Genomic DNA, 17025 nt, shown 5'->3' with positions numbered 1-17025 from the left:
TTGGGGAGAGGGCATTGGGCTGGGCCTCAAGAGACCTATTCACAGCTCTGCCACTGGCCTACTTGGAGACCTTGGGCAGATTACTTCACCTCTGTGTGCCTCAGTTTCTCTTCCAAAAGGGGATAATTGTGCTTGTCTGACTTGTAAAGTGCTTTGCCATCTATGGATGACAAGTGCTAAGAGCTAGGAAGAGGTGGTGTCACGGGGGGGGGGGGGGGGAGGGGGAGGTTTTCTAGCAAACTCCAGCCCCTCCCTTGCGATGGGGCCTGTGAGTTAAATGAGCAACAAACACACACACGCAGTCCTTTTGAGACAATCTGTTTAATAAATATGACTGTAAAAGCAAGAAACAATAGCAATTGTACAGAACACTACATTATCTTTAACCAAGAGAAAAATACATCAAAAAAGTCCTTTTAAAATCAGCAGTAGTTCCCATACTATAAGAAAACTTTTTAAGTGGCTGCTTATAAAAATAAGTTGGCTAATGCCAGACTTCAAGGGCCAGTTAGAATCCTGGGGGCTATTATACAGTGACTGCAAAAAAAACCTTTCCCACCTTGCTTAAAGCAGTAGTTGCAACTACAATAGTGAGTTGACGTCAAAGCCTGTGGCCAGTGGAATCCTGTAGCTCCACAGAAAGGATAAAAAGGCAGCGAGGGCGCCCGGTGGGTGAGGGTGGGATTGACCTTTTCCCTGTTGGCATCCCCTTTTTTTCAGAGCCACGGGCCGTTCCTGACGTTTGCTCCCTCGTGCGTGCTGTATCTGCGTTCCCGTCCCTCCCGGGGCTGTTCCGAGGGCTGTGCCTTTGGATAATTTGGATTTCAGCAGACTTTGAACCCAGCCCCCCCATGGGTCTAAGGCGGCACTGGTCTCTCATAGGGAACACGAGGGGCCCAATCCTGAAATATTTGGGCTGAGCAGATGTGGCAGGGTTTTACAGTCTAGACGCTAAAAGTCCCTGCTGGAAGTGGTGAGCAGACATACTATGGCCAGCCAATTACCTTACACAGGGCCAAGAGCCAGGCTAATGGACATATTTAACCGGGGTGTTAAGGGCTTGGAAATATAGTTGGAATGTGCTTGATCTAGCTACATGCTGTAGCGTGAGGAACTGCCGCCGGGCCCTTGGGAGATGGCGAGGCAGTGCTGGTAGGCCACGCACTCAGACATACAGCAGTGAGACACCTGAGGAAGGAGAGGGACCGGACAGGTTGTCAGGGGGTTGAGGCTGGGGTGGAGGATGTGCTATGAGCGAGAGCCAAGCCCTTGACCCAGAAGCAGGAAATTCACGCTGCTGAGCGGCCGGGTGTGCGGGTGGGGGTCTGAATCCACTTTTGCTGTGCAGTCATTTAGACCATGCAAAGTGGGCATGAAGCCATTACCAGGGTGAATGGGCAGCATTTTACCCCCACTTTGCACTGGTCTAAATAACTGCACACACGATGGAGAATGAAGTCCAGGAGGGGTAGTGGGAGGCAGCTGGGGTCAGGATATTTGCAGGGCAGGACTGCGGGCAGTAAAAGCTCATACCGCATCGTGCCATGCCGTGAGACTGGGTGGCCTGCATGGCGGGGGAGGTGCCTCTGGATCATGCCACTTGGGCAGCTGCGTCAGTGTGAATGGGCTAAACAGTCTTTTTTAAAAAAGCATCTGGCATTGCAGCTTAGGGGCTGATTTCCTGGCTTCGCTGCAGGGAGCTACGAGCCGTCACAAGCGGCAGAATGAAGGATGGAGAAGGTGAAGGTTCGAACGAAGGCAAAAACCAAACCAGCCCAGAAACATTGCCGTGTCTACTCCTGTGCATTTCTGTGTGGCTCGTGAAAGTTGGCTGGGGGTAGTAGCTACCTCACCCACAGCCTGCAGTACTAAAGAAGCAGTTAAATCTAAAGCCAAATACCCTTATTCCCTCACCACTTTCCCACCCATGACCCCTCAAAAAGACCCCATGCACATTGCTGGCCACTATCATTATGAACTTTCTACAAATAAGAGATTGATCAGAAAAGAGAGGAAAGTGAGCTGTGGGGGAGGGGAAGGGCTATGGGGGCAACAGGTCATTTCCTTTCCCCCTATTAAAATAGAGCACCTGTACACTGCAATTCCAACCACAGTCTGGGTATAATGTCCACATGCACAGGATTAAAGCTAAAAACCTTTTGTCGTCTGAAGAATTAAAAAGTCCAAATGCAGTGAGTTTTTCTTTTATATATATCTATATATATATATCTATAGCTATATACACATGTTCTGGTGTCCTTGGTTCAAACATTTACATAGGTAGGGATTTCTTTTGTGCTTTGAGCCTCAGCAGCTATGGACATACTTCCTGTGGCAAAGAAAAAGAAAAACAAAAACAAAAGCAAGAGTTAGTTGAATAACACAAGTGTTTCCAGAGAATGAAAGATTTTACGGTGTCTCGCCATTTGGTGTGAGGGTTTATTTGGTCCAGCCTGACATCATCTGCCCCAAAATGTTCTCTTGCCACTTAAGAAGGTTGAATGGAACGTCTTGTTCTTCTTTCTACAAAGATGATTCACCCACGTTGAAAAGAAGCGATGGAGGGAAGGGAAGGGAAGGGAGGATGCGGGAAACTGTTTCTACGAGATAATGTAGAACACTGACTCATGTACTGGCATCTCATATGAAAAGGTGTTGGAGACTTGACAACCCACTGTATGATTAGCCTTTGCAAAAGAAGGGTTTGCTGCGACAAGTAGCTACTGTGCTCTAGGCTACGGAGGCGTGCGTGGGACCCAACGCCCCCAGCCTTTGGATTTCCTAAAGGCACAGGGCATGAATGTTAGTCTCTGCTTGCAGAGGGGAAAAAACTGCTTCAAAACAAACCCCACACCGACAAGAAACATCCCACTGTGTCTATTGCTTGGTTTCCCTGAAGGAAAATGCCCTGAAAAAAAATGCTGAACTCCAGAAAGACCTGGGGTTATCACACAGGACAAGTAAGGGTGAAAATGAGATTCGCAAGGGGCGCCACCCTGCATTAGGCACCCATGCTCCCTATATGCTTGAGTAGACAGGTGCCTAAGAATGGGCTTCACAAAAGCCAGCGCCCGCTGAGCCTCCCAAGCTAGCCAATAAGAAATGCTGAGGAGAGGGGTGTGACCTAAACTTGCCCTTCAAAGGGACTTGTGCATCTAATTCAAGGCCGGAGGGAGGCACCAATCGCAGCCATGAGCCCTCTCCTGGAGTTAGGTGCCTATAGCAGATTCGTCCTTTTTCAAGAAAAACCGAGGAGGCTGTGCCCCCGTAGGAGCTCTAGCCCAGTGATTAGGATGTGGGAGAGTCAGGTTTAGTTTCCCCCCTTCTGCCTGATGTGGAGCTGGGGTCTCCCACCTCTCTGGAGAGCACCCTCGCCCTCTGGCGATGGGGGTATTCTGGGGAAAGGTGCTCTCAGTCTCTCCTGCTGGAGCTGTCTGGGGCTAGGGCATTGTGGTGGAAGACCCAAGTTCAAATGGGAGGAACTGAACACGAGTCACTCACATGAGGGCTGCTCTAACCACCAGGCTAAACGTTATGGGGGAAGGGGTGCACCACCACCTCCTCCAACCATTTTGTGTGGGTTTAGGCCTGCTCAGAGCACATCTACTGGATTGGGCCTCAAAGGCAAGGCAGGCGGGGAAACGCCGTGCCTGCGAATCCTGCTGGGGCTGAGGAGTGAGTTAGGCTCTGAGCTGTGTCAGGACTTTGGCCACAGAGAATGAGGTGCCTGAGAGACTTTTAACGGCAGACACGTAGGTGCTTTAGGAGCCCGCCGGGCTAGGCAGCAGTTGAGCGCAGTAGTTTTGTGAATGCCAGTGGCAGTTGGGTGGCCACTGCTGCCTTCCCAGCATACCAGACATTCCAGCACTTCACAATGTGAGCTCTTCAAAATGGCTTCCCCTGTCCGATACCGGCCAAAACCACGTCCGGTTTTATCTCCATACCGGGGGCAACAAACTAAGAAGAGGACAGTCTGGTTTAAAACCAGGACAAAGGGCCTGCCTATACTTAAGTCTCCCTTGTGAATCCCACCCTATGAATCTTTGTGCTTTATGGTCCCCTCACACACAACTCTAGACCTATTCCTGTCACCAGAGTGCTCCAATCTGGTTTGCTTGTTCTTCTCGCTGACAGGATTTTAGGGTATGTCTCCACTGCAGCTGGGCGGTGAGAGTCCCAGCTGGGTCGACAGCCTTGCTTTCGCTCTGCTCCTGCTAGCGTGCTAAAAATAGCCGTGCGGCTACCGTGCCACTGGAAAGGGCTCAGGCTAGCTGCTCGAATCCAAGTTCACCTGATCCCTTGGGTCTGAGCTCGAGTGGCTAGCGTGAGCTGCTGCCTGTGTCACAGCGACCACGCTGCAATTTCTTAGCGTGCTGGCTCGAGCAGGCTGCCGACCTGGGCTGGGAGGCGCACCTCCTGGGGGGTAGTGTAGACATACCTAGAGGGGCTTATTGGGTTGTTTCTTTAGGATCATGTATTAATCCTTCCCCAGTAACCCCAAGGACCTCCACAGGGTTCCACAAAGTCTCAGGCAGGGCAATATTTAAAATGCATCTGTGGTGCATTACTCATAGAGCAGCCAACAGCTCAGGCTGGAACTGGGAAAGTACCACCGCAAAATGCTGACTTATGTAAGAGACACAAGCTGCTCTAGCTAGACCTAGTAACGCTGTATGGCTACATCCCCAGCTCACCTGTAGAGGAAACGCATAGTTGGCTTGTTGCTGCCTGTCCTCTTGCTTGATCCTGGGGGGGGGGTCAAACTGGCCCCCAGCACAAGACAGAGCAGCCTAGGCGCTGCCTTGAATCGAGCCAGCTCCCAGGTCCCTCCACTGGCCAGAATCACATTCCCTCTCCCCTTAATCTCTGTGCGGTGGCCCCTATGCGAGGCGTTCTCCAAATGAAGGTTCCCATTCACAAGGGGACTGCTCAGTTTTAAATTTCCTTTGGGCCACTGGAGCAGCTGTACTCTGTTAAAACATAAGTCGTCTCTGCTCAAGGCCAGGCAGCTAAAAATGGATGCTCCCCTAAAACTGGGGCCCATTCTCTAGCCCTTAGTCACAAGAGTCATTCTTAGTCAAGTGAGGAGTCTCAGGGACCTCAGTGGGTCTACGCCTTAGGCCAAGGATTGCAGGAGTGTCACTTTACAAGCCACATGCAACATTGCTCCGAATATCTGTAGACACCTGTTTCAGCAGAAACTGTCAACCTCACTGATCAAAGGGAAGAGTTCAATTTAAATTCTTCCCACATTCATCTAGGCCCCCAGTTCAGCAAAGGGCTTAAGCATGGCCCTATGTCCTTTTGTCCTCAGTGAGACTTAGGCATGTAAACGAAGCACTTGCATAAGTACTTTGCTGAACAGGAATGGATTTGAGCACATCCTGAGTCATGGCCAGAAATCTTCCCCTTAATGTTGTGAAACAAAGGGGGTATTTTTATAGGTGCTGATTTCTAGTCTTATTCTTATATCCCATTACCCTGCATTGAAGTTAATAGGGATTGTACCAGAGTAACTGAGAGATGGATAGTCCTACTGTGTTAAATATGGTTCTAACTGAAGCCTGTTTGTACATTCCCAACATCACCAGTCAATCGTCAATGCTGTTTATTCCTCCTTGGAGAGAAGTTTGTGTGAAGGTGAACCCTGCTGGCCAATACAGAGATCCATAGTTTGCAGTGCTCCCCAAGGGGCCGGCTGTGGTGGTTTCATGGTTTGGCCGGCAGTTAGGAGTAGCTCATGTGCCACCAAACACATCATTTCAGACTGAGCTTTTAAGCTGTACTTATCAAGTCTCCCTCCTGCCCCCGTGTACTGGAAAAAGGGGACCTCCTTTTATGCATTCAATCTAGTGCTTGCCCCAGAAGTACACAGGTGCCAGAAACGAGATGACATTTCTCTGACAGCACGTTAGTGATGACATGATTACAGAGTTTTTCGGGAGGAGAGAGGACTACACAGAAAACTACATGGGCAAAGACTCAGGTTGTTAAATTTCTTTTTCATCATAGGGCGGTGAGGGGGAGGAGGAGTTAGCTTGGGGCCTTTTAGAGACGTTAACACAGCAGTGGGAGGGGGAGTGCTCTGGGAGGGGTGGTGGGAAGGTTCAGAATAAGTCTAGCCAATTAGATCTTAGAATCTGACCAGCTGTTGGCTGCTGGAAGTTATTTACCTATGGGCCGGGTATCCAACTTCTCATCTACTAGTTGCTCAGGGCTCATCAGTTCACTTTGAGGGACATTAGGCATGCTTTCCCTTTGACTGACTGGACTGACCATCTCTTGATCTTTCTCATTCTGCATCTGTGCATATACATTAATGCCCGGAATCTTCCTAAAACATTAACAGAAACCATCATTGTCGTGTACGCTACGGATCACGTCTCGTCATACTGTTTAGACCTGAGTCCGTAGACGACAAGAGGGGAGGGAGGGAGAGGGGGAGGTCGTACCTTTTGAACTTGTAAATTACAAAAACGGCTAATCCCACAAACACCACAGATAGCAGCATCAGCATGGCCGAACCACTGTGACTGGGCGTGAGGTCCACCAGGGGAGCTACAAGAGAGGAGATCTTTAGAATATCCACACAGCATGGACTGGAAATAACTCTCTAAACAGATACTGTGCATCCACCATCCCTAGCCATGTACCTTTGTAGTGATATCTGTCTAACCGTCGCTCCATGGTCTCACTCCAGGGCACATCCCCATCGGGCATAAGGATCACCTCCAAGAGGCAATCAGTTGTTTGAAGTGTAGCTATTCCTACAGCTTCCTATAGAGTTCTGTTCAACCTTGACATACAGACCCACTCTACCAGGCCACTGATTTGTACTGGACACCTGAGTGGTTGGAGAGGGAAGTGCCAGCTGTATTCGATAGGAGTAAAAAATACTGCAACCAAAATAATGTGTTGGTCTGATGCTATGGGCTCAGTTGTGTTCGTTATCTGGATGAATCCTGGCTTTCCCACTCCGACAGTGCCTTGGCATCTCTGCTTTGTGATGGTGGTCACTCCTTCCACACCCTATGGTCTAAGAAGTGTGGCGGGAATGATGTAGGACTCCTTTCCCCATTCCTAACCCCTGCCTTCCTCCCTTCCCCCCTTTGAGTAGCACACTCCTCGTCCTTCTCTCTCTCCACCTTCTATCATCCCCCATGCTGTGAGTTTTCCATGGGATGGAAGCGTATAGGCAGAAGAAAATAAAGGAGCTTACTCTCTGTGCCTCTCCCTCAAGCCTCGTGCAACTCTTGATAACGCCCCTTGCAGGATGTGTGTGTAAGACAACACACAACAGCCTGATGCTGATGTGATGGCTACCCCAAACATAAATGACAAATTACACCAAATCAGAGAGACGGACACACTCAGTCACTCATACATGCACACACAAAACAGTGTGCATGTGATTGCGTGTCCGCATGACTCTGTGTCTGTGCGTGTGTGCATGCCCCCATGCACATTTGCCTCTGTTACATAAAGCAGTCACACTGTAGTCAGACCAGACACACAACTTGCACAAATTATTACATACAACAGATACAGAAAGTTGTGTGCTCATCAGCAGACACATACACAATAAACAGAGGCGACAAAGATATGTGAAGCAGTTGCTCACACACACACACACAACACCACTCTAGCACATGCTTATGTACATACTCTGAAACACAGCACGTGCATACACACACAGAACAGTCACACAGAGCCAGATAAAATACCGAGAAATCTGTGTTTTGGCTGCTATCTAGCTAAGGCTAAGTGAAACATTCTGCTTTGATATTCTGGCTTCAAGAAAGTTACTTTCATGAAGGATAAGCATCATTATTAAATAATACTTGATCATAAACGCGTTTTGTCTTCTGAGCCTGTCTCATTCCTTTGTGGATCTGCAGCTCTAGGTGACGACAAAGTTAAGTTCAGTGTGATGACATGTCTGTGTGATGATTTGTCTCTGACTAGTTAAATTCAGTGTCGCTCAACGTTCTTGTTATAATGCTGGGATTAGAGCCAGGTTACCAACAGCCCTTTTACTGCTGGGCACAGAATATTGGTATATTTTACTTTGCCTCATATGTGTGGGTTGTTCTGTTTTGTTTTTGGCTGAGACATAGGGATGAATGGGCTGCAGCCTGTTGTCCAGAATTACCATAAATTAATCCTGCTCCTGTTTAGGCCTGAGCCACAAGTGCAAAAATGCTGAGCCCTCCAGTGGTCATTATTCATCTGCATGAGGGAGCAATGTGTGGGCAAGGTTCCTGAACATTCACGCAGAGTGAGGGTTGACAACACCACTGAGGCTCCAATACAAACAGAAATGAGCCGCGGCGTGGGCGTACACATACGCCACCAATCAAAAGCATCGTTACAGATGATTTAAAGTACTGCAGACGGGTGACTGGTGTTACAGAGGGCGAGCTGGTGCAGCTGGGGGAGCACCACTTGTGGCTACCAGCCTTCAGACCTGGCTCAGGTCACAAGTGTGAATGATTTGGGTGGTACTGTCCTCGCCTCATGGGCATCCACCCCAGTGACAAAAGCCAGCCAGAATTGCCAGTGTGCTATTGCTACAGTGCTGTACATGTACCTAACGCCCGACTGATAGATCATGGCCCGACTCTAGGTGGGTCTTAAAGGTCTAAAACAAAATTCAAAACAGGTGGCAGCCTTAATGGCTTGACTGTAGTGAGAACAGTGCACATTTGGATGGACGTCTATTGGGAAAGCTGTGTGGAGAGGATAGGTTTCCTGGGGCCTGCCTGCATGACACCTCCCTGGATCTCTTAGGTTTGAGGTTTTGAATCTGGTGCTAGATTCTCTGAATCAATTCCAGGCTTCCCACCCTTCTCTAACTCTGGCTTTTTCTGATCAACATCTCATCTGGCCACCAGAATTATTTCCCTGCTTCCTTTTCCACCCAGTCGGCAGCATTCACACTGTCCATTTGCTGGATCAGAAAGAAGGCCCTGAGTCAGTTTAAACACAGCCTTGGTGTCAGGGTTCCCTCCCCACTCTGAACTCTAGGGTACAGATGTGGGGACCTGCATCAAAGAACCCGTAAGCTTATTTCTACCAGCTTAGGTTAAAACTTCCCCAAGGCACAAATCCTTCCTTGTCCTTGGATGGGCACTGCTGCCACCACCAAGTGAGTTAGACAAAGATTCAGGAAAAGGACCACTTGGAGTTCCTATTTCCCTAAAATACGCCCCCAAGCTCCTTCATCCCCTTTCCTGGGGAGGCTTGAGAATAATCTACCAACCAAATAGGTAAACCAGATGAACACAGACCAGACCCTTGCGTTCTTAGGACACTAAAAACCCCAATCAGAGTCTTAAAAACAGAACTTTATTATAAAGAAAAAAAAAAAGTAAAAGAAGCACCTCTGTAAAATCAGGATGGAAGGTAACTTTACAGGGTAATCAGATTCAAAACACAGAGGATTCCCCTCTAGGCAAAACTTTAAAGTTACAGAAACAGGGATAAACCTCCCTCTTAGCACAAGAAAAATTCACAAGCTAAAAACAAAAGATAATCTAACAAACCTTGCCTTATTTACTTACTCTGTTTGCAATACTGAGACTCATTTTAGGATGATTTTAGGAGAAGGAGTTTTTCTGACCTGATGCTTCTCTGCTTCCCCAGAGAACACAAAACAAAGAGCACAAACAAAGCCTCCCCTGCCTACCCCCTGATTTGAAAGTATCTTCTTTCCCCATTGGTCCTTTTGGTCAGGTGCCAACCAGGTTATTTGAAAAGGAGGACTTGTGGCACCTTAGAGACTAACACATTTATTTGAGCATAAGCTTTCGTGAGCTACAGCTCAAATAAATGTGTTAGTCTCTAAGGTGCCACAAGTCCTCCTTTTCTTTTTGCGAATACAGACTAACACGGCTGCTACTCTGAAACAGGTTATTTGAGCTTCTTAACTCCTTACAAGTAAGGAGAAATTCTAGGCTACCCTTAGCTGTATGGTTATGACAGTTGGTCTTTGGGAAATCCAGTTTCAACCAGTATATGGAAGTCTCCCCAGTGGATGGTACCTCTCTGAAAGTGTTTATAACCGGAGTGATTCCCCTGAATCACCCCACACTGTTCTTAGTTCTGGTGGAGCTGTTAAAACCTCCTTCCCTTCCCCTCCCCCCCACCCTGGCGTACAGCGATACATCAACCATTCATACACTAAATAAAACACGGTCCCCAGAGATATTGCATGCAGTTGCACTAGCTGTCACTAATCACTAATAAAACTTTGGGGTATGATGGATAAATGTAGACTTGTGTGGCACTGTAATGTATGCCCCTTCACCGGAGTTATGAATGCTTACTACAAATATGAAGTATTTCGAGTGCGATGGCTGGTAGATCCCACCGTGCTGCTAGCAAGGAACTTACAATAGATTTTGCTACTCAACAGTGGGCAAGACTTTGAAGGGGGTGAACACTGACCTGCTGATAAATGGGCCACATGGACCAAGACTCGAACCCCAGGCTTCAGCTCAAACTGGACCAAGTTTTGGTTCAGTTTGTGGATCAGTATTTCTGAAATCTGGAAGAAACAGGGAAAAAAAGGGTTAGTAAATCGTATGTGGTCATGGCTAGAGAGGAAACAGGGCCATCTACAAAGCAGCGGTTTTACATAGAAAAAGTATGTCCAAAGTTCGAGTCAACAGCGATTTACTGTACCTTCTAAAGAAAAAAGATACAGCAGCTGGGTACAGCTGTCAGGACGGTACAGATATTTATGTGCTACTAGGAGCTACTGATACCAACAAGTTACATGAGCAACCTTACTCATAGAGGTAGTCCCATTGACATCAAAGAGACTGCTCACGTGAGTAACAGTACTCATGTACATACATGTTTGCAGTACCAACCCAAGAATAGCAAATGATTGCCCTGCAGTGTTAGCACAAGCAAAGCTAAGAAAGAGAGGCTAAAATTCAGTGGGTCAAATGTAATGGTCTGTGCTATGCAGGAGGTTAGACTAGAGCTTCACGATAGTCCCTTTTAACTTCAGCATTTATGAATCACCCTAGTGTAACTCTGCTGAAGGCAATGGAGATCCACCAGACAAGGGTTCCTCGCACATCAGGGAACAAGGCAGAGACGAGATACTACTTCAGGATTTGAGCACCACTCTGCTGGCATGGAGCCCATCCCATCCATGAGCCCATCAATGCCTGTAGAGCAGGAGAATCAGGCTTTAGCGTCAACTATAGTTGAAGATTGCTTTCCACAGAGAGGCAGGTTTTCCTTTTTGTGACGCTCTTGATGATGATTACAGTAACTCTTTTTCTAGGATATACTATTATTGTTTGTATTCCAGTAGTTCTTAAAGGCTCTCAACTGAGATCAGGGCCACATTGTGTTAGGTGCTTTACATACTCATAATAAGTGATTAGATCCTGCCGCAAAAAGTTTACTGTCTAAACAGACAGGGCAGAGAGGATGAAAATATTGTACATGTAAATGATGTATAGAATTTTGCAGCATGTTCTGTTTGGATACTTACAGCCTCAGTTTCTCCAGGTATTTCATCCATCCTATCAGTTCTCAGGGTAGTGAACAATTTTCCACTTTATTAACATGCACAACATTAGTGGGGGATGGGGTGTGGTGGAGGAGAGGTGGTTGGAAAACTTGAAAATAACCCAACATGACAGAGTTGGATTTTTACAACCAAGTGAAATTCAGGAAGCGCTATACATTTGTGCCCACGATTTAATCTAATTTGGTTTAAATAAATCTATATTCCTTTTCAAAGATTAACAAAAAATTGTCAGGGAACCATACATGCCCATCATTTTTAGACCATCTCTGTTGCGTTCCTGGTTTTTCTCAAGTTAGGCTACTTCAGTAATGCTACAGAGATATGGTTAGGTGTTCTCTAACGCTCATCATAGTCTGAGATTGATCAGTCTGGGTTTTTTTTTAACATTCTTAATGATTTTTGTCAATACTGTTGGACCCTACATTTCATTTTGGCCACTGCTTACTTGAATCGGTGCCCTTGATCCAATATCTATTTGGCAACAGCTAATGATGGGCCTTTTCTTTTTAAAAATCTATCTCATTTATGTTTTTAAATCTTGTTAGTGGTACCAGAACGTGTCAAATATATTTCTATCAAGAGGAAGAATAAATAACATGAAGCTTGTCAAGATTCATTTGCAGATGCTGTGGATGTGATTGAATCGCTTAGCTCCAAACAGCATGGTTAGAGAGGAGATGCACCCCAGTACACGAATGGAACACAAGTTACACTGGTCTTGAAGCACTCAAGTAGGCTAGATATTGATGGAAATGCTCTAAAACTATGGGCATTAATGGCTTGTGGCAGTAACAGACATAGCATCAGGCAAGCTCCAACTAGCCCCAGGTGTGACCTAGTAGCCATCCTCTCATCCTTGTAAGGTTGTTCTTTGTCCTTTGCAATTGAGCCCAGGCCCGGCAGAGATTGACCATGGTGTAGTTTTCATACAAGCTGCAGCAAATATCATAACAGACCTATTATGTTATTTCTGATGCAGAGCATCCAGCAGTGTTGAGTGGGAAGAGAAGTTGTGGAGATTGGAATCGTGCAAGTCTCAGTCCAGCTAAAGATACACATAATGTGCAGCCACTATGACTGAGCAATGGTACCCCAAGAAGGAGGATGTGGCTACTGACTTGCTGGCAGGGAATGGTTTAGTCAGTGATATGGGCGGAGGATGGAGGAGGATCAAAACCTGGCACGGATCAGCTCAGGTATGAGAATGCCCCAGAGTGTTTGCCTGGCACAAGTACAGTCCAGAACCATTAAAATCCCACTTTTCCTGCTGCACTCCCCGGAGAACACTGAATTCCTGTATAGAAGAAGCCCTCTTCCTGCAGAAGAGGCAAAGTTATGAGGCCAGGGCTGTTGTGGAAGCCTCATGGCACACAAGGGACGTGAGCAGCCAAGCACGGCCTCTTTTCCTGGACTTACAAGCACAGTGATGATCATTGCTTCCATGGACAGCTGGAGATGAATGAACTAGAGGTCACCCGAACAGAGGCTTTCTTAGCCAGACTTTGGATTTGTGGATCCTGCAGGTGTCGGCTTTGATTCCTCAACCATAGCTGCCTGCCCTTGGTTTTGTTCGTACTTGCCCATCCTGCCATGCAGATCAGAGCTCTAGATTGCTAGAGTGTTGCCTCGGGCAGCGTAATCCTACTGCACATCTTTGTTCCAAACACAGATGGGGAAAGGGAACACAGAGACCTGGCGTCTGTCCTCACTGAGGCAGAATGAAAGCACCCGTGGTCTGAGTTCAGGTGGTTAGCCTGAGCCGCTGCCCATGCTGCAACATCCACATGGGTATTGTTAGTGTGCTAGCTTGAATCTGTCTGCCCGTGCTGGGAACCACGCCTCCCAGGTGCAGTGCAGACGTACTCAGAGACAATCCCTATCCTGGAGGACTTGCAGTCTAGAAAGACAAAGGACGGAGATTTAATTGAGGCTGAGATAGGATGGACAGGAATGGCAGGAATGAGGGAGTTAGTAGGAGTACGGAGGAGAGGAGAAAAGGGACAGTCACAGCTCATCACCCCCCTTAGCCGGTTGGGCTTTGTAGGCATTGCAGCAAAGGTGAGTCTTAAGAAATCATCTGTGTTCCAGGAATGCTGTGTAAATGAGAGATGTCCGTATGTAAACAGTTAGTTAATAGTAAAATGCCAGCAGGTGGCACTGAAAAATAGCTCCTGGGTTTTGCAGGACCAATAAAACTTGCTTTTATACACTACAGAAGGTTTCCTGTCCATAGCTCTTTCCAGGGAGCTCTGAACGATCTGGACAAGGATAAGGAGATCTGATAGCACACTCTGAGGAATTCAAAGCCATCTGAGCAATATGGAGGCTCAGTTCACATCGGCGTTAGATATCCAAGTCCATTACCCAGCTTTGAAAATCTCGCTCATAATTGAGGGAGAGGGGAACTCATTTAGAAATATTTTAGAAAGTTTTTGGTTTTTTATTGCCACTGTTTTTCATGTATGTAAAAGCAGGCTTCCTAAGTAGTTCCAACTGCACAGGGGTCAGAGGAAGGGAGAAATGATAACCAATACATTTCAGAAACTTCTAAAAATGACTAAAATAATTAAGGATATGGAAATATCCATATTTTAAGAGCCAGTATTTGGGGCCTAATACAAGGCTAGAAGAAGCAAGCGCTTCATAGCATGAAGCAACAGAAATAACCTCAATTAGAACTGGGCACCTCTTCATAGATTCTGGTAGCCCTACTCAGAGGGCTCCGAGTAGTACCTTACTCCTTGTATAGGATCAGTGGGACTTCTGGAGTACACTATTGCTCTGTGTGAGCAAAGGTATCCAAAGCCGGCCATGGGTTTGGCAAATGGGGGTTTCTTTCTTTCAGCATAAAGCACTAACATCTTGTCCGGATGGGTCACAAGGATCTCTGATCCTAAAACCATGCATAACTCCAGACTCAAGAAGTGGTTGACCTGGATTTCAACCCATTGTGCTTTCGAGGAAATTCCACATTTGAGGTTCGAGCCAATTCCCAATGAAGTCAATGGAAAGACACTTTTGATTTCAGTGAGAATCACACTGGGGGTCTTGTGTCCTCTTTTGTATCTCCTGGGTGGAACAGTGCTCGGGATGTGTTTTGATGGAAAGGTAGGTGAGGCAACTTCAAAGCGACTGTGTCTAGTTCAGAGAGGCCTACCCTTTTCTGACCAGTTTAACACACATATCCTTATTTGGGGAAATGATAAGCCTAAAAAAATGTCCTTCTACATCCTTTGCCCTTAGGATACATAACTAACTAAACTGAAGGTGAAGCTTCTCAGAATAACGAACTCCTAATTTATAATCTTCAAGAGTCTCCCCTCTGAAAATAATTAGCGTTCAGAATTCGTTTGGGTTCTTAACTGAGCCTCATTGACTTTTATCTGCTTCATTTGCAGAATTAAGCATGAAGTGCAAAGATAATTCCGTAAAAGAAATCATTCTTTCATCAAAGAACATAAAATGAATAATAATAAAAGACAGGTGGTGAAAAAAGAGATTCCAGTTTACCCACAGAAAAAAACATAATTAATTTGGCTTCTCTTGGAGTTTTCTTAGTGAGGACTGGGTGAGAACTGAACTACAAGACTCTAAAAGGGCATGTTTCTACAAATAGATCTAAATACTGGGTATCAAGAAATTGGAGTTACATCCTCGACTGGTCTAAACTGGCACAGACCCTTTAATGTCAGTATCTGTACGAGTTTTTTCATGAAGTTGATAGATTTCCACTCCATGCGGCTAAATTCATTGCCTTGCATAATGACAGGTTTCAGAGTAGCAGCTGTGTTAGTCTGTATTCGCAAAAAGAAAAGGAGGACTTGTGGCACCTTAGAGACTAACCAATTTATTTGAGCATAAGCTTTCGTGAGCTACAGATAAATGCTCAAATAAATTGGTTAGTCTCTAAGGTGCCACAAGTCCTCCTTTTCTTTTTGTGAATACAGATTAACACGGCCGCTACTCTGAAACCTTTAATGTCAGTGGAGCTGACACCGATTTACATGAGCTGAGGATCTGAATGTTTCCATGGATTTTGTGCAGGATTTGCAACTAGTACATAGCGTGTGACTTGTTAAAGACTTTTTCAATTCACTGGATGAATCAGTAAACAACTAAAGAAAGAATTAAACATAGACGTTGATGGGAAGGAATTTAGTCTAGTGCTTAGAAGAGTGGTGTGGGAGTCAAGACAACAGGAATCTGCTTTCAGCTCTGCTACAGACTCTCTGTAACTTGGGCTGGGTCACGTCGTGTTTCGGTACCTCACTTTCCCCATCACGGACATGAGCATAATCATACTGGGCTAATTTACGTGGGGTGTGATGAGGCTTTGTAAATTGCTTTGAGATTCCTTAATGAAAGATGTGATGTAAGTGCAAGGTATTATTAATACCAATTGTTGCCTTGACAACACAACAGAGATGATCCCAAGGGATACTGTACTGTTGCACTGGGACAATGCAAGCCATCAGTGGTCCTAGGTGAACTTGAGAGGTCCTGAACACTAATACTACAGCTGAACCTCAGATGGAAAAATACACTGGGACAAGAGGCGAACTTGAGAATCATAGGATGTTCTTGACACAGGGCCAAAAGTTGAGTCTGTGAAAAGGAGAGAGGCTGGTATTCACAGGGGCAATAGGTGATCTTGACAGACATCTGGGCATTATGGCAAGAGAGTAAATTTGAGATTCACCTCTATGGCATACAAGCCTTCACCAAGGCTGAAAAACAACTTGTCATCATTTTGCACAGATAAGTGACCCTGAAGAGAAGAGAAAAAAAAACCCCACCTCTCTGCAACAGCAGCTACTCAAGGAGCGTGGAGGGATAAAGTCCTTTTACAAGCACTTCTGGTGAATTTCATGGTCATATATTTCAAAAAGTGAGTGCAAACGTCTCTGAGTGTCCTCAGGCCTGCCAGCACAGATGTGTGTGCAAGCAAGTCCCTGACGAGCATCCATACAGACTGCAGTTAATGTGGATCTTTAATTCTGTGTGTGGGGACTGATTTTCAGAGGTGCCTTCTGTTCAATTTGCCAATGCTCAGTGCCTCTGAAAATCAAGCCCTGGCTGCCTGGACACGGTCAGGATGGGCACTTTAGAATATGGTCGAACTGTAAGAAGGCGAATATTGCAAATAACACCTGATATTTTGCTGAGAAATCTATTAGGAGGGGATGGAAAATAGAGGCAGATAAACAATAATCACAGATGAAAAAGGGCCCTTTGCCATGGAGATGAAGTAGAACTGGAGATGGATTCGTGGGAAGGAGCACAGGACACACACACATGGTAAGGGCTACCTGTCGGCACTCCCCTCACTCCTCTTTGTTTCCCAGGTGGAGCGTGCAGCATTGGCCAATGCTCGTTCATCCTCCCAATTCATTATTGCACATTGGCTATTCTGTCATCCAGCCCATCTTCCGTCTCTTTAGTTGTATGAGACCAGACATAGCTGCAACATG

The 17025-nt window shown here is 46.3% G+C and overlaps 1 protein-coding gene across 2 annotated transcripts in view; it reads right to left on the bottom strand.

Annotated features, from left to right (window-relative positions):
- Positions 1-315: 315 nt before the first annotated feature.
- Positions 316-17025, bottom strand: part of SORCS1 (sortilin related VPS10 domain containing receptor 1) — a 392569-nt gene continuing 375859 nt past the window's right edge. The window contains exons 24-27 of one of the 2 annotated variants that reach the window (XM_037905184.2): positions 10450-10549; positions 6453-6558; positions 6174-6334; positions 316-2329 (exon numbers count right to left, since the gene is read on the bottom strand). In XM_037905184.2, the coding sequence (XP_037761112.2) occupies positions 2265-2329; positions 6174-6334; positions 6453-6558; positions 10450-10549 (432 nt within the window). In that variant the 3' untranslated portion in view covers positions 316-2264. The remainder of the gene's footprint in view (positions 2330-6173; positions 6335-6452; positions 6559-10449; positions 10550-17025) is intronic. The other variant, XM_043551774.1, reaches the window with a different exon arrangement.

This window comes from Chelonia mydas, chromosome 7, assembly GCF_015237465.2.
Source record: "Chelonia mydas isolate rCheMyd1 chromosome 7, rCheMyd1.pri.v2, whole genome shotgun sequence".
Taxonomy (NCBI): Eukaryota; Metazoa; Chordata; order Testudines; family Cheloniidae; genus Chelonia; species Chelonia mydas.
Note: the sequence above shows the minus strand (reverse complement) of the source record. Positions and strands in the feature narration are given on the sequence as shown.